Source organism: Thunnus thynnus, chromosome 14 (assembly GCF_963924715.1).
Source record: "Thunnus thynnus chromosome 14, fThuThy2.1, whole genome shotgun sequence".
Classification (NCBI taxonomy): domain Eukaryota; kingdom Metazoa; phylum Chordata; class Actinopteri; order Scombriformes; family Scombridae; genus Thunnus; species Thunnus thynnus.
In genome coordinates, this window is record NC_089530.1 from 128,544 (window position 1) to 150,900 (window position 22,357).

General features: G+C 38.6%; 1 protein-coding gene across 2 annotated transcripts in view; it reads right to left on the reverse strand.

Moving 5' to 3' along the window:
* The window catches only part of vps8 (VPS8 subunit of CORVET complex), a 170,804-nt gene that overhangs the window by 118,240 nt on the left and 30,207 nt on the right, over positions 1-22,357 (reverse strand). For both annotated transcript variants that reach the window (XM_067609216.1, XM_067609215.1), the window contains exons 12-13: positions 11,397-11,504; positions 1,863-1,943 (exon numbers count right to left, since the gene is read on the reverse strand). In XM_067609216.1, coding sequence (XP_067465317.1) covers positions 1,863-1,943; positions 11,397-11,504 — 189 coding nt within the window. The remainder of the gene's footprint in view (positions 1-1,862; positions 1,944-11,396; positions 11,505-22,357) is intronic.

The window sequence follows — 22,357 nt, forward strand, 5'->3', positions numbered from 1 at the left end:
ACCCATAAGACTTTTGCATGATTGACAGTTTGGAAGGTTTTGAATAACCTCTGCCTCCTCACTGCAGGGTTTCAGCACACAACACACAGTGGTGTCAGCAGAAGGTTTTGTGAGAGAGACACTGGACCTATTAAGGTCTCCACAGTCCAGCAGCGAAAAGTTATTCATTGAGACATTATGCCTGGTGTTAACGAAGTTTAGTCTGCTAAGGGAGAAGCCTGGCTTAGAAAGTTGATGCTCACTCATCACGGGCACCAGAGGAGTCCCATACACACTCAGGCACAAATCAGCACCAAAGTTCTGTAGCACCCCAGGGGTCACTGGTCCAGGATTTAGCTGAACATCTCTGGAGAGCAGGAGCAGCATGAAAAGGAGACCTGCTATTGTCCAAAACGGGGTGGCAGATCACTGGTCCACTGGATCTGTGATTTGCTCTAGCACCTGGGCTCGTCTGTGCTGCAGGACAGAGGAATAGATTGCAAAATATTCCAGTAAGTTATGATGAAAACTCACTGTAGGAGCATCAACTGGCCATGAGCTAGCATTCGTCCCAAGCCCAATCGCTCAGTGTCCCAGCTGTTTTCCATCAATGAAGATTGCTCTTGCTATGTTGTGTTTGTTGTAGTTCAGCTGGGATTACACATGCTTGACACAGGCCATCAATCACAGGTGAGCACCCCCACCCCTACCCCCAACGGTATGATTTTCTGGAGACTCTGGTTCCTGTCGTCCTTTTCTGACGCAGTGTTTACTGGTATTTGAGCGCCAACCTTCCTCCTTCCCCTATGAACGCTCCCGAGTTGCCTATGTAATAAAACACCTAACCGAGAGGGATCAAGATTGGGCTACTGCAGAGTGGGAAAGACAGTCTATTATGTGCTCCTCTGAGAAACTGTTCGCAGCCGAGTTAGGAAAGTCTTCGACCACTCTACTTCAGGCTGGGAGGCTGCGAGGGGTATCCTCAGTCTTCAGGCTCTGTTCTTTAACCATTTCAAGTTCAATCTGTCGTACCACCCTGGGTCAAAGAAGCTTGCCAAGCCTGACTCCCTCTCCATCCAGTTTGACCCTGAGAGCTCCCCTAAGGACAACTCTGGAATCCTGCCTGTGTCCTGCATTGTTGGTGCTGTTACCTAGGGGATGGAACAAAGGGTAGAGCGGACTCTTGATAATCCCTCTGTTCCTGATGGATGCCTGACCGTCTCTTTGTCCCAGTCTCCCTCCAATACTAGGTTCTCCAGTAGGGCCACTCCTCCTGTTTAAGCTGTCATCCAGGCATCCGCCGCACGTTGGGTTTTCTTAAACAGCAATTCTTAAGTCAGACATTAGGGAGTTTGCCCTGTTTGTGCCCAGAGCAAGGTGTCCACAACACAACCTGGCTGGCCTCCTGCAACCCCTTCCAGTTTCTGAACACCCCTGGTCATACATCTCCCAAGACTTTGTCACAGATTTGCCTCCATTTGAAGGTAACACCACTATTGACTTATATTGACTGCTGTAGGCTGATCCTCCAAGTCTATTCATTTTATCCTGCTGCCTTCTGCCAAGGAAACAGCAGAGATAGTTCTCTGCCAAGTGTTCCTTTTACATGGATTTCCCAGAGGTGTAATGTTAGATGACAGACATACCTTTTTTGAAGGTATATTAACTAAGTTATGGTGCTTGTCAAGGTAATCTAACGTGCATGTAAATTGAGCTATATTACTTGTAAATGGGAGGGGCTCATACCAGCTGTGTCAGAGCAGCGCGAGCAGGGGCCCCCTCTGGCCAATGGCTCCAGTGCAGTTGCAACTGCCAAACTGTCCATATTTACGCCACTGGACTGATTTCATACACATCCTCAGTGTCTTAGCTTAATTACTTACGCTCACGCTGATGATGTCACAGCTGAGATGGAGTTGTCTTTGTTTGATGACATGGATGGTCCCCGTCTCCTCCTTCTTTACCTGGACAAACAGTAGTAGAAAGGAGAACATTCAAACACTAATTGTTGTGCCCAGTGATTATTACTCTCAGAATACACTGTTAATGGAGTTTAGCATTCAGACATTTTAGAAATATTATATTAAACACCTGTATAATTCTAATGTGAGTATGTTTCACAGTCATAGGTTGTTACATAACCATCCATTAGGATTAAGTTTTTAATCTAATATGTCATGGTCGCAGGTTGGTCATTTTTGATTGGTTGCCAGGCTTCAAGAGGGCAGGTCTTACATGATATGAACTGGTGAGAGAGTTGACGCCAGGGAAAGAGAAAGAGTGGAGATACAGATGCACAAGTGTGGTGTACTGTAGATGAATACACAGGACAACTTTTTGTTGAGACCGTGATGGACAATGAGCAAGGCATCTTATTCCCTCCCTCCTCAGAATGCAGAGGAGAATTCTCACCAATATTTGACTTGAATCTGTGAAGATTTAAATTTGCAGCACTGGCTCTAGTATTGTGACTATGAGTTCACCCACCTACATAAAATAATTTAAAAAGTAGCTGGGAGCACTTCTGTAATATCCTAATACCATGTTTATTATGACTTTAATATTAATATGACAAGCTCTATCCTCAACAGGTAGCCAGTGATGTTGTGAAGAACTGACACATACCATCATTACTCTGTGGCCCAAGCCCGAGGATGACTCTCACAAGTTTGTTTGGTGCTACTTGAAGTTTCTGTTTCAGATTTTCTCAAGAGGCTTTTTTTAGACTGTCTCTGTTTAGCAATTTTGCCGTCCTGGCTGGTCATCTAGTTCCGGCATTTACTTTGCCCAGTACATTTAAATGCTTTAATGCTTTAACTCTACTGGACACCAGGAGAGCTGAGTCATCTGCAAATCATGCAGACAATTTTCATGTCATTAATATAAAACAAAAAAGGGAGGGGGGGCCAAGACAATGCCTTGTGGCACTTGGCAGGTGATGGGCAGAACCTCCAACAACCTCAACCTGCTGGTCGCCCCATGACAGATAAGATGCTACCCAACTAATAGCTGTATCATTCATGCCAAGTGCCTTTACCTTATTAAGAAGAATTTCATGGTAAACTGTGTCGAAAGCCTTTTGCAGGTCAAGTAAAATTCAATTTCTCTTTTTATTAGATCAGTAACTTTGTAGTAGATCAGTGAGTTAAACATCTTGGTTACACTTCTCTTATAAAACTCAGTGCCTTTATCTGCATTAAGACCTGTTTGTTGTGGATATTTTGAGCGATGGTCAGCACCTCAGTGGAGAAAAGCGGACATGAGCCTTTGATGTCTTAAAGCTGAAAATGTTTATTGAAGCACTTGATCAAGGAGAACTGAAATAGCGAACATCGAAGTCATCTGCAACTCGGATGCTGTCTCTTTCTATTCTGCCCCCTGAAGGTCTGACCCTTAGTCTGTAGCCTAAGCAGATAAGCCTACAATATCAAAAATTAGTCTAATTGGTTCACTAGTTCCTAAACAAGGAACTGCATTTTACCTGTGTCAGTTCAGGGGTCATTGCATGGACCTTCAGGTCACTGTCGGCACATTCTGGTTTGAATGTCTGATTGTGTCAATAGAATTTACGCATTCACCTATCTGTGTTGTCTAGAAAAGCCTACTCCGACCTTGGTGACCATGGCAATCCTGATTTACCCTTTATCAGAGAGGTTTCTGCTTTCCCCAAAACATGACAGACAGCTGGAGTCTCAAGGAGAGGAGAGAATGTCTCCCTCCTGCATAAGATTTTCAGTGTGACCTCAAGGCCCAGGCTTGACCCAATGTAATCCAATTTGTAACCCCTACAGATGGAAAATTCCATAACAATGTCGACTTCCTTAATTCTGACATTACATTTACCCCCACAGCCTAGGTCCTTAAGAGCTTTACATAATTTGTGAGCATTATTTTTGTTCTCCTTAATTCTTAATAATAATCCTGTTTAGCTGCCTTGATCACTGATTGAGTTAGATTTAGGGCTGGGTGATATGACCAAATTCTCATATCCCAATATAGCACATTTTAATTCCATGAATAAAATGTTGCATGTCACGTTGTCTGTCCATCCTTTAAATTAAATTACTCTTCTTGGCTTTTTACTTGTGAAGCTTTTATTGCACTTACAGTAACTTAACAAGTGTAGTTGTCATCAAATAGAGTGCACATAAATTTGGTAAATGACATTTATAAAAAAAAGTCTCTACTAAAGCTACAAGCAGCGATGATCTGGCCCTCGCACCTTTGTGCACGTCGGGACGCGCTGCAGTTGAAGGGCTTTTGTTGCAGGCATGCAAATGTGTTCAGGACCGGGCTCTTATTGGACATTGCACGAAGGAGTTAAATATCACTTCCTGTGTCCAGTATGTGGTGCTAGAGAACACCCACTAATTACAATATACATTCAATACAAATGTATTACAAAATACATCATGTTGCGGTATATCAACTGTAGACCACATCTTGTAAATTTGTCATATAAGGTTGACTTCCTGTTGTCAGTAAGTGGCACTGTGACAGTGACTCAATATTGACATGTAAAGGTGTTCAGGCTGGGACTCTTATCCAGCTTGAGAAATTTGGTTCAGGTTGGACAACGTACATTCAAGAAACAACTACTATTTCATGGCGAAACATCAAACTTTGCAATGTCGCCACAGGAAGGACGTTCAAAACCTCAAAATTTTGATAACTTTTCATCGCATAAGTCTTAAGATGACACTGACCACGTTTTATGTTGGTTGGGTTAAATCTCTAGGAGGACTTCGTTAAAATACCATGACTGGAAATGGTAAAAACTGCACGAAATCACCAAGTAAATTTAAAATGGCTGACTACAAGAGGCTTTTGTGCATCTGGACATGATACATGAGCCTTCCAAATTTTGTTCATCTATGTCAAATTTAAAGGTGGGGGCCTCCATTTTGAAATATTGTAAGGGGCGCTATCAAGCAATGTTGCCACATCTCAGCCCAAGACCCATATCATTTGTCAAGTCATGCCAGTTCTGATGGATGTGCAACCTTTAGTGAATTTTCGAGCATCCCTAGCACCTCAAACATGCTAAAAGTAAATGGGGGGGCGTTATAGAACCAACGTGTCATGCCCTAGCCCATCTGTGATATGAAATCAAAATACTTACTAGTATAAACATACTTGCAAATTTTCATGAATTTTTGCACATCCTAAAGGCCTCAAACGTGTTCGTAAAATGAAAATTTATGCATGAAATCCAAAATGGCTGACTTCCTGTCTGGCAAAAAGATTCCAAAAAAAATTTCTGGGTAGAATGATGAGAGAAATGATCCCATCGAATTTCATGAAAGTCAAAACAACTTTGTTCAAAAATTGCTGTTGACTTCCTGTTGTCAGTTGGTGGCACTATGACTATGACTCAATATTGATATGTAGATGTAGATCAAGCATTTGACAGTTGGGCCAGACTGGACAAAGTCTAGTGGAGTTGCAACCACTTCCTGTTTCATGGCGAGACATGCAAATTGACACACCAAGTCTAGAATGTTCCATGAAAACTCAAATGATTTTGATAACTTCATCACGAAGCTCTTTAGATGGCACCCACCAGCTTGAAGTCAGTTGGTTCAAATCTCGAGGACGAGTTTGTTAAAATGCAATACCTGCAAGTGGCAAAAATGAAGCAAAAATGCACAGTTAATTCAAAATGGCTGACTTCCTGTTGGACTTAGAGTATGGGTAAGAGGCTTATTTATGCACAACTGACCCAATGCAGGACACTGCTCAATGAAATTTGAACTTTTCAAAGTCGAGACCCCTCCTTCAAAATTGACACACATGAACAAAATTTGGTAGGGACATGCATCATGGCCAGATGACAAGAAATCAGCCATTTTGAATTTAATTTGCGATTTTTGTGTAAATTTTGCCATTTGCAGGCATTGTGTTTTAATGAATTCCTTTAAATTTGGTCAGTGTCCTCATTCATTGAATGCTATTGCTGTGGCGACACAGCAAAGTTTGCCACGTCGCCACAGCAACCTCCTGTTTCGCCATGAAACAGAAAGTTGCTGTAACTGAAAGTTGTTGTAACTCCACTTTACATTGTCAGATTGCTCCAAATTTCTCATGCTTGATAAGAGTCCCGGCCCAAACACATCTCCATGTTAATATTGAGTCATATTCATAGCACCACCTACTGACAACAGGAAGTCAGCAGTATACGACCAACATCATCCAATTTACATGGAATTGACATGGTGTGATCTAAACATGATATACATCAACATGGCATATAATTAGTGTGCGTTCTCTAGCGCCACATAGTGGAAACAGACAGGAAATGATATTCAAGTTGTTCATGCAATGTCCGATAAGAACCCAGTCCTGAATATATCTCCATGCCCGCAATAAAAGCCGCTCTGCTCGCCCCGACGTGCTTAACGGTGCGAGGGCCTGATCATCACTGCTTGCAGCTTTAATTAGGGCCCGAGCACCTACTTGTGCGAAGAAAAAGTTTCTTTGATGTTCGTGAAATTAGGTGGGATCATTGCTCTCAGCATTATAGCTTGAACTTTTGGCAGTTTTGAGGTGCTAGGAATGCTCAAAAACTCACGAAACATTCAGCAGAAGTGGCGAGACTTGACATCAGATATGGGCCTTTGGCTTGGGTGTTCCAAAATGGCTTAAGGGCACTCCCTAGAAAATTTCAAATTAAAAGCCCTCACCTTTAAATATGACATTGGTGAACAAAATTTGGTAGGCACATGTATCATATCCAGACACACAGAAACACCTCTTGGAGCCATACCCTAAGTCTAAAAGGAAGTTTGCCATTTTGAATATACTGTGCATTTTTGCACAGTTTTTGCCATTTGCAGGCATTGTATTTTAACAAACTCCTCCTAGAGATTTAACCTGACCAACTTCAAATTTGGTCAGTGTCATCTAAAGGCCTTTGCAATGAAAACTTTTCAAAATCTTGAGTTTTCATCAAACACCCTTGACATGATGATGCGGCAAACTTTGTTGTTTCACCATAAAGCAAGAAGTTGTTGTAACTTGTATGTACATCAGCACCAAATTTCTCATGCTTGATTAGAGTCCCAGCCTGAATGCATCTACATGTCAATATTGAGTCATAGTACCACATACTGAAAACAGGAAATCAGCCTTATCACCTGATTTACATGGAATTTATATGGTGTGGTCTACACAATATACAGCATCATGTTGGATAACTAGTGTGTGTTCTCTTGCGCCACATAGTGGGCACAGGAAGTGATGTTTATCTCCTTCGTTGACGTCCGATAAGAATTCAGGCCTGAACACATCAACATACCCGCAATAAAACCCTTCGACTGCAACGCAACCCAACATGGAAAAAGGTGTGAGGGCCTGATCATAGCTGCTTGCAGCTTCAATTTATCAATGTAATCCGCGCAAAAGATGGACAAACTCCAAATGGTGAAAAATATTTCCGTAATTTGTGTGATTTGTGTCACAACAAAGTAAACAATAGCATAATATGAAACGATAGACGTTTTTCTCTCGTCACCAATATATCAGTTTGCTGCTGTGACTGTTTGACCTTGGCAAAAGCAGAGTGCCTCTGTTTTATCATATTCATAATTGAAAGATTAAACCATGGTTGGATCTTATTCTAATTTGTTGTAGAAGAGCCACTGTATCCAAAACCTGATCACCTGTCATCTCATTCTAACAGACAAACAATAATCAAACCTGTTAACGAGGGCTAAAGCCACATGTCCTGCTGTTTTAGGATCTTAAATTAAACTTCAAAGACTGGCCAGTGAGTGTACACTCATACACACGTGGCAGAAATTATTGGTAACCTTTGCATTTTATTAAAATAAAGCAATATTCGCCCTGAACAGTGTTGAAATTAAAAGATAATTTATTATCAATGCATGTCTATGTTTGGTTTGCAGTGGAACAAAACAAAAAAGTTGTAAAAATAACTGAATTCATGCTTATTCTACAAAGACATTTTAAAATATGCCTGGACAAAATTATTGGTACCCTTTAGAAGTTGTAAAAAATTAATTGATTTGTAGTGATACTTTAAGCAGAATATTGTGTTTTAATTAGTATCAAGTGTTTTTTTTTAATCTTACAGTCACTCTTACAGCCAGTTTAAAAGGAGAAAATTACTCACTCTGCTCTTTTGTGCCACTGTGTGCATGTAAAACAGAAGGAAAACTAGAGAGTGGTCTGAAGACATTCGAAAAAAGGTAATAGCCAAGCATGGTCAACGTAAAGGTTACGAGACCATCTCCAAAGAACTTGATGTTCCTGTGACCACTGTTGCCAATATTATTAAGAAGTTTAAGGCCCATGGAACTGTAGCCAACATCTATGGACGTGGTCGCAAGAGGAAAATTTGCCCGAGATTGAACAGAAGGAATGCTCGAATGGTCTAGAAAGAACCAAGGAAAACTTCAATACAGAACCAAGCTGATCTTAAAGTTCAAGGTACAATAGTTTCAAGTTGCACCATCCGTCGCTGTCTAAATGAAAATGGGCTCCATGGTAGAAGACCCAGGAAGACCCCACTTCTAAGAGGGAGACACAAAAAAGCCAGACTGGACTTTGCCAAAATGCATCTTGACAAACCACAGTCCTGGGAGAATGTGCTTTGGAAAGAAACAAAAAAGCTTTATGGTAAATCACACCAATCCTATGTTTATTGAAAAAAAAAAAAAAAAGATCTAGTGCAAAGCAGTGGTGCGCACAGCTCCAAATCTTAGGTAGAGTGTCAGGTGCAGGGTTGTGATGAAGATGGAACAAACAAAACAGAACACCAGCACTCACTGATCCATCTTCTTATGTTTTTTAATTGTGGACAGAAACAACAGAAACAACAGACGCGCATTTCAGCCTGAAGCAATCATCAGCATAAAAAAACAAAAGAAATCTATAGACAAATAGGTGAGATTCAAAAGCCAATCAGCGACAAGAATACATAATTATATAATAGGATCCATCTGTAAAAGGACAACCCCAATGTAGCCTCTTAAAATGAAAGAGGAGTGACCTCAGTAATCAATGGAAATAATAACCAAACGTGATTAGAAATAGTTTGGATAAAGTGAAAAACATAGACAGAAATATTCTATTAGTCCCTAAACCTCCCTCTAAGAGGGACTAAAAAATTGTGATGGCTGATACATTTTCTCCATTATCCAAAGAGATCAAAAAGTGTGTTATTGAACACTGGCACGTTTTACATCTAGTGATCCTTTAATAGGTCATTCTTTCAAAGATTTGCCAATTTTTGCTAATAAGCGGGCTAGGAATTTAAGGGACACCTTAGTGAGGGCTGATTGTTATGTGCCTCCTCCACATTATTTATCTAACCCAGCAGCAACCCATGTTTAAACTGTGCCCAGTGTAATGCTATGATTAGAGGTGATGTTTTTTTACATCCCCACAAACGCAATAAGTTCAACATTAAGAGTAGGATCTCCTGCAGAACCAAATATGTTGCATATCTCTTGAAATGCCCTTGTGTGTTAACATATATAGGTAAAACTAAATGGGGGTTAAAAACTAGGATTTCTGAACATAAAAGTAGTTTAAGGAAAAAAGATGAAAAATCCCTGGTGGCTAGACACTTCCATTCAGCTGGCCATGATGTCTCTCTTAAATTTTTAGGGACAGAAATGGTACATCCTTTTAAAAGAGGGGGGTGATAAGGACATATTTCTGTTACAGAGAGAAGCATTGGATCACACATTACAAACTGAAAGCCCAAAAGGTTCAAACAAAGAACTGCTTTTGGGCTGTTGTTTTATGATCAACTTTTCATAATCTTTTGGGGTCCTTTTTACATTATGATTCCCTATTAAGATTTATGTAGATGCAATTATCCTTGTTATTCATTTAGGTAATTGTATCCACGATACTTTATTGTGCTTTCTTATAAGTATAAAGTGGTCGACAAGGTTGGATTATTTTCCTTTAACATGCTACTTATTCTTACCAGATCTTAGATATATTTTGTCCCAACATTTTTCTATATATATATTTTTTCTACATTTTTCTATATTTTTCTGTTTACTCTTATAAGCATTTAAACTATTTAAGAGGGTCATATAGCTCTTTATTAAAATAAATTTGACATGCTAATTGCCTTTTTTATATTTGGATTCTTAACATGTATTATATGGTTATGGCTTTTTCTTGATGTTTTTTCTATGATATTTATCTATGCTCTTTTGTTAAGTACAATTTACTTGGTCCTACAAGGTCACGTAGTCCTTAATCTTTTTTTCCTTTTTTTATGTGTCCCCAGTACAGACAGAGGTGTTCAGTCATATATATTTATTGCCCTTTGGCTCATGACACTGATTATAGTTTCCACTGATTACTAAGGTCACACCTCTTACATTTTAAGAAAGAGGGGTTAGGGTTGTCCTTTCAGAGAAAGATCCTATTATATAATTATGTATTCTCGCCGCATCATTTCTTTTGGTTTTTTTTTTACATTGATGATTGCCTCAGGCTGAAACGCGTTTGTTTCTGTCATTTCTGTCGACAAAAAAACATAAGAAATTAGAAGAAAAAATGAAGCCTTCAAAGACAAGAACACCATGCCTACCGTGAAACATGGAGGCTCAGTGATGTTTTGGGGTTGCTTTGTTGCCTCAGGCACTGGGTGCCTTAAATCTGTGCAGGGCACAATGTAATCAGAAGACTATCAAGGCATTTTGGAGCGAAATATACAGCCCAGTGTCAGAAAGCTGTGTCTTAGTCGCATGTCATACGTCTTCCAGCGGGATAATGACCCCAAACATACATCAAAAAGCACCCAAGAGTGGATGAGAAGAAAACGTTGGACCATTCTGAAGTGGCCTGCTATGAATCCCATTGAACATCTGTGGAAAGAGCTGAAACTTGCAGTTGGGACACAGCACCCATCAAACCTGAGAGAACTGGAGCAGTTTGCTCGAAAAGAGTGGGCCGAACTACCAGTGGAGAAGTGTAGAAACCTTATTCAGAGTTACAGAAGCTTCCAAAGGCTGTGCTACAAAATATTAAGTTAAGGGTACCAATATTTTTGGCCATGCCATTTTCATTTGTTTTATTGTACTAAATAATACATTAAGTTGTAAATCAAAAGCAAAGTTTCAGATGTATTCAATGTGAAATTAAGAATGATAGATGCCATATACTTCTGTCAGTTTCAACTTAATACAGGGAAAGTTTAGTTTTTTTAAAGAAAGGTGGAAGAGTACCAATACTTTTGGCCATGTCTGTACTGAATACTACTACTCAATAGTCAGTCCTAGCTGTGGTTAGGTAAGTACTAGAAGAGGAAGGTAGCCCATAATTTACATCAATCTATCTCAAGTATTGTGATGCCACCAAAAAATACATGACCTTTAGTCTATTCTGTATTCTTTGATTTTGAAGTTAAGAGGGAGCTGAGCACATACCAGCAGGAAGTGGACTGTATCTCCTTTGCAAAAAGCCAGGATTGGGTTAACTGTCTTCTGGACAGGAACAAACTGCCAGGCCAGCTGTGGAACACTGGATGGATCAGACTGGTGAGAGAAAACATCGCAACACATCAGTAATTAACATCTTACAGTAATGTACTCAATGCTCATAATTGTGTGAACATAATGCTGAATTTCCACGTGACAACACTGTGATGATCACGCAGTAGACATCACAGCCTTTATCAGCCATCATATTTTTGGGCAGAAAACGTAAATCTCTGTTCTGCCAACCTAAGGAGAACTGCTGCTAACATGTAAATATATATATATATATATATATATATATATATATATATATATATAAATAAATGAAGATGCACTGCACCGGAGTTAGCTCAAAGCTAATTTACATCCGCAGTCCCCCACAATCAAAACATACAACAGCACAACAACAAACAGTACAAAGCAAAAAACACACCATACAAAATATAAAGCTACACACAACAGCACATCACATACACCCACAATGTCAATTAAAAATTAATAATGTAAACTTGTCAAATTAAAAGCAAGTGTACCTGTGCTAATGGGAAGACCATAGATGAAGTTTAGATTCAGTGGTCACAGAGCTGATTGGTCTTTAATAGATTTTTTTATTTGGCCTTGAATGTATTGATTGAACTACAGTTCTTCAAGTCATCGGGTAGGACATTCCACTGAGTTGCGGCTTTCACAGAGAAAGCTGATTGCCCAAATGCAGTGCGATGAAATGGTATGGTACAATCTTGTATAGAGGATATTCTGGAGGATCTAATAGAACTTACTGAGTGAGTGTACACAAAGTCACATAGTGGAGGAGGAGCCAAACCATTTAAAATTTTGTAAACTAGGCACTAATGAGAATAATCTAAAATTCTCAAAACTCAGTAAATTGTATTTCTCCAGTACCCTACAGTGATGGAAATGCATTGGCTTGTTGTCCAGAGTTTTTAGAGTTTGTTTGTGTAAGGACTCAAGAGGTTTTATGGCTGTTTCTCCAGCCTGCCCCCAACATGTGATGCAATAAGACATATGGGAAAGAATCATAGCATGCATATATAGGCTGCGTCCAAAGAGAGACAGTTTTAATATGTCTAAAATTTGCTAAGTTGTACTTTATGGTTTTAACCTTTTTTTTAACATGTCACTTAAAATTCAAATTTGGATCCAGTGTCACACCAAGACATTTAAAATCAGTAACTATGTCAAATTTTTCACCTTTGATGAAAATATCAGCGTTAGGAGGTTGTACCCTAGTTTTAGAGAAAAACATAACTTTTGTCTTGTTTACATTTAGACTAAGACATGATTGATCAAGCCAATGTGTGATCCTTTCCAATGCAATTGTTTGCTTAGCAGCAGCTTACACAGCTGTTTTTGCATGTGTGTACACAACGGTGTCATCTGCATACATTTGTGGTTCTACATCATGACACTGTTGAGGGAGATCATTAATATATAGGCTAAATAACAGGGGACCTAACACTGACCTATGTGGGACACCCATTGTGCACTTCATGTTACTGGACAGTGCATCACAAACTTTAAAACATTGTATCTTATTATATAAATATGAAAACATCCATGCCAGTGCTCTAGATGAGAAGTTAAATTTAGAGAGTTTCGATATTAAAACATCATGATTGATTGTGCCGAATGCTTTACGCAGATATAAAAATACAGCACCAACTACACCTTCTTTGTAAAGTCTTGATTTAATTTGCTCTATTAAGTGCAAGGTAGCAGTTTTGGTGGAATGATTTGCTCTCAAGACAAATTGCATACAATGTAGACCAAAATTGCTTTAATAAGAAATGTTGTCAGTTGTTTATGACAACTTTCTCTGAAACCCTTGAGAGCACTGGCAGTATACTTACTGGTCTGTAGTTACTGGCTTCAAGGCAGTGTCCAGATTTAAAAATAGGCGTGACAATGGCACATTTCCAGTCATCAGGAAAGGAGCTGTGTTTAAATCACAAGTTAATTAAATGAGAAATAGGGGGAGTTAAAATATCTTTGTGTGATTTGACAAACTGGAAAGCATCTCTACTTTTGGAGCTTTTTAAGGAGCAGGGGTCTCATTTATAAAACAGTGCGTAGGATCCATACTAAAAGTGTGTGTGCGCACAAAAGCCGAAAATGGTGTGCGCCAAAAAATAATCAGATTTATAAAATCTTGCGTACGCACCAGTGCACATGAATTTATCTTTATAAATTACAGGCCACCTGGAAATGTGCGCACAAGGATCAGCCTCATATCCTGCTCTCCACACACCCACATTCAACCATAAATGGGCAATACAAAAGCATTCATGAATACTGATGTACATGTGTCTCATTCACTGCACCAATCACTCTCTCTGTCTTTAGACACCTGGCCAATCAGTGTTTAGAGTCACCGTATCGGACCCTCTCTGCACACTTGCATTCAGCAGCAGCAGAGGAAGGACCGCAGCAGGCATGAACGGACTTTTACCGTTTTATTTCCTCGTTTTCGAATGTCTTGAAGTTATGTGGAATTTACAGAATCCTGCCACCTGCCACCATTCATTTTAGCAGCTGCTGCACTGCTCCACACTCTTTGTGTTCCGGGTGAGACAGCGCTGATGAAATGTTGGGCAGACTTTAAGATCTGAGTTGGTTTATATCTTTTCAAATTGAAAGATGCTTATGGAATAGTTACGGCTCATTACTAGCCTAAGTACAGATAACACTGCTGGTTTGAATGCTTATGATGTGGATCTATAATTAATGTTTGCTATTAAGTGAAATTAAATGTGTGAGAGGATTATTATACAATCTGGCTTAAATTCACCACCTCACCATCTGCATCGTCAATTTCCTCTGTCTCTAAAAGGTTTGTACGCATGGGTAAGAGTTTACGTACAGGTGTGCACATTATACCGTCAAGTTTGATTTTATAAATCGCTACTTTTGCGTGGGAAGTGGCATACGCTTCTTTCAGGCCCCGTATTGTGCGTACGCAACCGTTATAAATGAGAGCCCTGATGATTTTGTTTACTTGTAACTCATTAGTCTCTACCAGCTCGGAAAACTGGCCTGCAGCATCTATAGGAACAATATCTAGTTTCATGGAGGCAAACAACGACAATTCCTAAACACCACTGCAGCTGATCCACTTTGTCGGACAAGGAAGTTGTACACAGAACACTGACTTTAGAGAGGGCTCTGCCTTATTACCTGGTTGTGAAGAGAACTTAGAACCAGTGCAGCACCTGGACTATGATGCGCACACACTAGAGTTATCTTGTAGTACATCTTTGAAAAAGGCAGCACTTGGGCGCATTTTTTAAAATTTATTTAAAGTTTCAATATGTAAGAATTGGTCACCTTATCCAAACAAATAGGGGGCAGCATTTCATTCCGCCACCCCACCACCATTATCACACACTGAATAGTGTAAAGTTTACTGTTAACAGTGAATCTGTGTTATAGTGTTGTCAAGATATCAAAATGCTACAGGGATATTAGAGCCAGCAGTAAATGACCAAAGATCTGCACATATGAGAAAGCAGTTGTACCAAAGAGATAATTTACAACATAACTCTAAGTAACAACTAAATAGTTACACACATGCCCCTAGGGTAGGTGTAAATCATAAAATGTCAAAGAACTCACTACTGGTAAAACAGCAGTTTTTCTGTCACACAACATAATTTTTCATTATCTGTATTGAATCCCATTTTACAACAGTAATCCAAGTAGAGACCAATTTATTGATAAGATATTTCTTTATCAATGCAGCTTACTACAATGTACTATGATGCCCAATGTCTCATGTCAGCTTAGCCATAGCTGGTGCAAGGCACTGCACTTCGTTGGATCAGCTGATATGCCCAGCTGATGTCTCCCCAGCCAGCTCTGCAGCAGCAGCCGGCTGCTCCAGTCTCTTTTTTTAAGCGCAGACTGGACACTACAGTCACTCACTACCGCCCTGAAGTACAAAGTGGTATTATGAGACAGTCCAGGCCGGATAGGGCTGAGACTAGCTAGTTAGCATGCTAAGTTCAGTAGATAGATAGATTACAACTTTATTTATTATTTTAATTGAAATAACCTCTATGTCTTATTGAGCAAATTTTCAGTAGCTTCTATGTTATGTCACCCAATGATTCAAAACGTATTCTAAAATGTGTATTCACGTAGCCCATAAGGGGCACACCTCTTTATATTGGATATTAGTAGTTTGTCTATTTATTAACACTATTATTTTCAGAAATACTGTGTTTTTCTCAATAGCTTCCATGTTATGTTAGCCAGTGGTTCAAAATCTATTCTAAAATGTGTTATCACATGACCCACAGGAACACCCATTCATATTGGATATTAGTATTTTGTCAATTTATTAACAATATTCTTCCATAAATATTATTTGTTTTCAATAGCTTCCATGTTTTATCACCCATCTATTCTAAAATGTGTAATCATATGTCCCACAGAGGGCACACTATATATATTTGGAAGGTCCCAAATATATATAGTGTGCCCTCTTTCTTCCAAGAAAAACACCTTTCCACTTCCATGGTGGAAAAATAGAATTCTCTCATCAATATAACTCAAAATGATCAAAAACGGGGGTTTTGGGAAGTGTTTCAGAAAAGTCACACAAATTTCCATTTTCTTCATATTTCTCCTGTTTTCCATCTCTGCTGTAAAAACAGTGTTTTTGGAGCTTCTCACGGGAAAAATGCCTATCTACTTCCATACTGCTACATTTCCCTTCTAAAAGTTTTTCACAATAAAAGCCTTCTGTTAGTTTGTCAGTGGTAAGCTTTTAATATGAAGCAGCAGGAAATATGTTTTCATCAGCAGTAACTTAACATGGCTCAAATACTGCTGAAAGTAATCAGGAAATGCAAAAAAAAAAAAAAGCAGATATCAGAAAGTACAAACAGACACAGGAGAGATCCTAAACTTCAGACCACAGAGATTCAGTTAAAAGCTACAAAAATACTGAGAGCTGATCACAGAGAGACTTTTAAAAACAGCTTTCTCTCTGGTCTGTACAGACATGAGATGAGTCTGCACAACACAGCCTGTTCACAAATTGTTCATGGCTAACCAACAGCTACAACATAGGTTAAGTCGACTGCATAGCTAACATTAGTTCACTGTAATGTTAGTCATGGTAATGGGGACACTTCACCCCTTATGAGTGGGATGGGATGTTTTACCAATAAAGATAAAATAACTCGTATGAGTGGGACATTTGGATACTTGCTAAGGGAATAGGATAATTTTGTACATTTAATGATAGCTATACACAACAGAATAAGCACCTTGGATACATTTTGATTTTGGCAATCTAAATTTATATGGCTATTATTCATATTTATGATATAGAAACGGATGCTATTTACTGAATATTGCAATTATAGTGCAATGCTTATTCTTAATCAATCTTTCAGTTGATAGTTGAACCATTTGTACTTTGACAATGATTCTCAAATCTTTTCATGTCTTTCAAGGACACCCAAATTAATATTTAAAGGGGACGTATTATGCTTTTCCTTATTTTCAGACATATATATAATGCCACAATGTCGGATGTTCATGTTAAAAGTGGCCGACGTGTCAAATAACGAGGTAAATATATACAGCAGTAATCTCTGAGCAAAAAGCAGCAGCTTTAGACTGCTCTGAACGCTCGGTTTTTTCTACTTTTGGCCCGAGCTGACGTCAATTTATGACGGATTTCTTCATATGGACATCTGCTACATGCATAACGCGCGAGTTCGCTGCTCCGCTCTGGGAGTAGTAACGCCAAGCCACCACACCATTACACAGCACAGCAAAGTAAAATCAGTAGTTTACCTGAGGTGTGCTGGTTGTCTGCAGCTTTACATAAAATATTTCACTGTGGCTGTTTCTGCTTGTACTCTTCCTCCCTGCGTTATTTCTAACTGATCTGCTGAACAAATACCTCCATAATCTTTGTTCCCTTGAAACTAAACTTTGTGCATATAAAAGAGTCAAAACAAGTGCTGTGGCGGAAAAGCAGTTCATATAAAAAGTAAATCAAAGCAAACTATTTATATGCACATAATTTCCATGTTGTGACTTTATATAATCCACTAAAGCATCATATCATCATTTTTGGAATTTCATTGGCAATTTAAAGCGCCAGTCATGGGCAGAATCTGTTCCTATTGGCTTGGTCTTTACACCAAAGAAAAGGGGCAGGCACCTTCTTTCAGCGCTGACTTGTTGGCTATTGTAGGCTGTGGGCAGGACATGGAAGCTCCTATTGGGTCAATTGAGGTGTCAATTGAAACGTCAGAGTGCAGTCGCCATTTTGATACCAAGATGTGGCTAATGTTTACATGCTGGTGCAAGTTATGATGGAAAATACGTGGGAAGATAAGGACATCTGCTGGCAAATTTGTAATGATGCAGCAGCCGTTCATGGATATTTACCGATGTAATAATATGTTTTGGACTAAATATTTTAGTGGATTGGATTGACTGGACCTTTGCCAATGTAACACGACCGTTTTTGTTGGGATTGTATCAGTCAGTGAAGTCATGAGGCTTCATATGTGAGTTGCCTGAATTTTGTAATTGTTTGTTTATTGGCCAGTTGTCTGACAGAGGCATTGACTGTACCTGTTGTGATAGTATCATGAAATGGTTTGCATCAATCGAATCACAAGAATCTTACCTTTCCAAAGATGTGTCGCATGAGTACCCGCTTAAAGACAGGAGTTGTGTACATAGCATAGTTGTGTACTTAACAGTACAGAACCTTAAGGGGTTAAAGAAAACATTTTAATCTAATGTTCAAAGAACATTTTAAGGATGTTTATAATTTCAAATAATGTTCCTATAAGGTTAAATGTTAACTAAGACATAATGTTTTGGGGACGTTGTTGACGTAGAAGATTATATAATGTTCTTTTATAAAACATTCCCGCAAGGTTACATAATAACAAAGGAAGAACATTCTTAATGCAAAATTCAGAAAATGTTTTGAGGATGTTATTGAGGCCTGCAATGACGGAACGTCTTTTATAAAACGTTCCTGCAATGTGATATCTTAAAGTCACAACATTTTGCCTGCAACATTCTAAGGATGTTTTGGGGAAGTTGTTGAGGTAACAGATTATAGAACGTCCTTTTATAAAATATTCCTACAATATTACATGATAAAAAAGGAAGAACGTAAAACATAGATTCTTAGATATATACAAACATGCAAATATCAATCAAATATCAAATCAGTTCACATCAGACGTGTATCCTCGTCATCAATCCAAAAGTTCAGGTGTGTGTCCTCATCTTACATACTGTATAGGGGTGATTTTGTGCACGGTGTCTTTGAGACTTGACGAAGATCTCTTTTGGCATCAAAATATTGTTTGCACAATGAAAGTGTGCAGGTTTTTTCATGGTTTCTTGATTACTTTGTCTCAGCGCAGCACCTCACTTATGGGATGCATGTGTGCTTATCTTCACCCACTAGGTTACTTTTATAAAACATTCCCACAATGTTACATGATAATGAAGAAACAGTATACAGAAGACTGAACAGTCTCTCCAATTGAGACTAGACAGCTCAACAATGTGGTAAACGTGTGTAATTGAGTTTACAAGTGAATCAAAGTACTGAAGTAAGTAATAAGTAATAATTTGATCAGCTGTGTGACCACTGTGTCTAAACTCCATCTATGGTCTTGATTTAAATTTGACAAGTTCTAACTGACATTGTGGGTGTATGTGATGTGCTGTGTGTAGTTTTGTATGTTGTATGGTGTGTTCTGTGTGTTTTTGTTTTTTTTTGCTTTGTACTGTTTGTTGTTGTGCTGTTGTATGTTTTTTGTTGGGGACTACAGATGCAAACTAGCTTCAAGCTAACTCTGGTGCAGTGCATCTTTTATGTTTCAAACTGCACACTGTCCCAGTCAATAAATCAATTTAATAATTCCAGGGGATTTAGTAGACTCATTTTTAGATTTAATCTTTTTTGCTCCCTTGAGCCCTAGCGGTTCCCTAGTAAGTATTGTGCACAATATTAGAATGAGTGCACTAGAGATGTGTGCAGGAAGTAATGCGGCAACCCCACTAGGCACTGCGTCCAGCAGCTCTTTACGCACATTCCATGTGGTTGGTTTATGTTAGGTTGTTAGGTGCAAACTGGTGACTATAAGCCCACCAGCTGGCCCACATTCATAGAACACAACTTTTTTCTTAGGACTATAGCATTGAGTTAACCCAAATGATAAAAATAAATAAATAAATAAATAAAAATTCTTGTTTGGTTGAATTTACAACACGCGCAAGCACACACACACACAAACGAGCACCTGACATCCATGAACGTTGTTTTTTGGGCTAAATCTGGTGGGCCCATCGTGGCCTTCATTTAGCCCAAAAATAGTTGTTGAAAATTGGGCTGTAATCTGTCTGATTTGGTCCAAATTTAGCCAAAGATGGACGTCTGTTTCGGACCACATATAGCCCTAATTCAGCCATGAAAATAATATCACATTGCTGCAAGTGGGGACTTATATCTCAATGAAAACATGTGTTGTGTTGTTTACACTACATCCAAATTAGTCTTTCTTTTTTGAACATTTCTGAACATAATCTCTGCTGTTAAAAAACTTATATTTATTATATTTGTATGAATATAAATATGTTTCAAATATATAACTTGTGATGTTACTCTGTTTAATATAAAATTTAATATACATTTATAAAATTTATCTACAGTCTATGGTTAACTGTGATAATGCTAATTTTCACTACCGAAAAACAGGCTTAAAACCATTATACACCATGTACGTACCGGAAAAACTGAACATCTGACTGCTTAGAGGGTCTTTTAGTACAACCAAATGCTGAACAAGACTTTTTTTAGGCAACCAAAATGTTACAATTAACTTTCATAACCTGAAAATACACTGTGAAATGGCAACAGCTATGCCTATACTCTGTGAATCTGGGGTTACACCATGGTTATGTTACCTAACCAACGATGTTGCTGTGGTAGCAACTTGTCAATCACAATGTAGCCACGCCCTAAAGCATACCCTTCTTTATCGTCAAGCTTAACTAACATGGGACCATAATTTACAAAATAAACATTGTGTTGTATTGAAGAAGACTTGAAACTAGTGATTGAGACCATTAACGCATTAGGAAAGTGTTTATTAAGGTAATAAATCAAGTTAAAAGTAGGGTCATTTTCCCATCAACTTCTGTACCATCAGACTTCTTTTTGGAACCAGTGGAGTTGCCCCCTGATGGCCATTAGAGAGGGAATGCAGGTTTAAGGCACTTCTGCACTGGCTTCACTTTTCAGACCTGGAACTACTCGCTTGGTGATGACAGAGCATCTGAGAGGCGTAATAAGTTAAAGAGGTGCAACAGGATTATCTTATCTGCATATCCACCTTGACTTTTTAAGTATAAAACTGGAATTTGGATGAAAAAGCAGCATACTGAAAAATATCACTAGGATCATTCTGAACATGTATTTAGATCTATGAACTTATTTATATTAAGAAATCCTCCTGATTTACAAGTTCTTTCTCCAAATGAGACTAAAAGCATGTGTTTGTTTCTGTTTGTCTCACAGTGCTCATGTAGTATAGTATTGTTTGATGAAAGTTTGAAGTTAAAATTGATTGTCTGAAACAGCTTAGAATTTTGAATTTCTCCCCCGAGAAGGACATGTCATTCATTGCCTCATGGTGTCCCTCGTGGAGTTTGTATGCATGACACAAAACTAATTGTGCGGGCAAAGGCACTTTACCAAAGAACAGCACAACATTACAAATTGGAGGTCCTTGCAGTTCAGTATACAGTACCTACTGACAACTATCTCAGTTTTCATGTGGCCTTGCACATTCTGTTGAGTTTAAGCTTAATGCTTTTGTGCTCAATGTAGTCCTGCAACATAATACTTGGTGACATTACAAGGTTGTGCTACAGGATCAGCATATTAGCACTTCAGTTCTCAGTTTTTAAGTATAAAACTGTAGTACTGGATGAAACAATAGATATTGAAAAAAAAATTGGATTATATGCGTCCATATTGGCTTATTTTTTGTCAAATATTTTTTATAATTTTTGGCAAATATTTTGTACATTGTATTTATACATTGTTATCTTATGTAGGGTTATATTCCTTTCGAAATAGTGAGGATATTCACACCTTTTGAAATACACCTTGTTTCTATGGATATTTGATGCCTCTTTAGCTTAATTGAGACAGAACTCACCTGTCACACAAATGATTGGTGGTTCAATTCCACCTTGGTAAGGTTTGCAAATCAGATGCTGGTCAAATTTTTAAATATGCATATAATATAAATATAATTATTAATTTTTCTATTGGTGTCAACTATATATTTAACAGTAATATTTAAAATGACTTAATTTTGTGTGGTCTCACACACTATCTTATACCCTATATGTTAGTTTCAGAGCATAAAAGGCATTCTTCAAAAGGCCAAATGCTAGCTAAAAGAACTTCTTTGCCTGACTCCTCTCACTCTCCCATGTCTCACTGTCTTCATGGAGTGCATTGTTCTCAGTAAACAAATGGATAGTAGTCCAGACTACATGCCAGATGCTATGTGAATTCTGGACATGCAGTGGTATAATGGTAGTTTCTGCTTTCTTACTATCTCACTGTCACCTGTTTGCTAGAGCAATACAATGGTAAATGGATTCATTTAAATATAGCTTTTATCTAACTGCCTTCTCAATTGCCTTTCCTTGGTGAAGCTGCTGGTCCAAACTGCATCTGGGTGCTTGGACCCCGTTATATTTGTCTGCAAGTCTAGTTCTATTCTTCATTACTTCAGGAGTGTTGGGGGATTGTTCGGGTCACTAGATCTAATGACAGAGGGTGTCATATGCTGTAAGGATTCTGAAGCCCGCTGAGG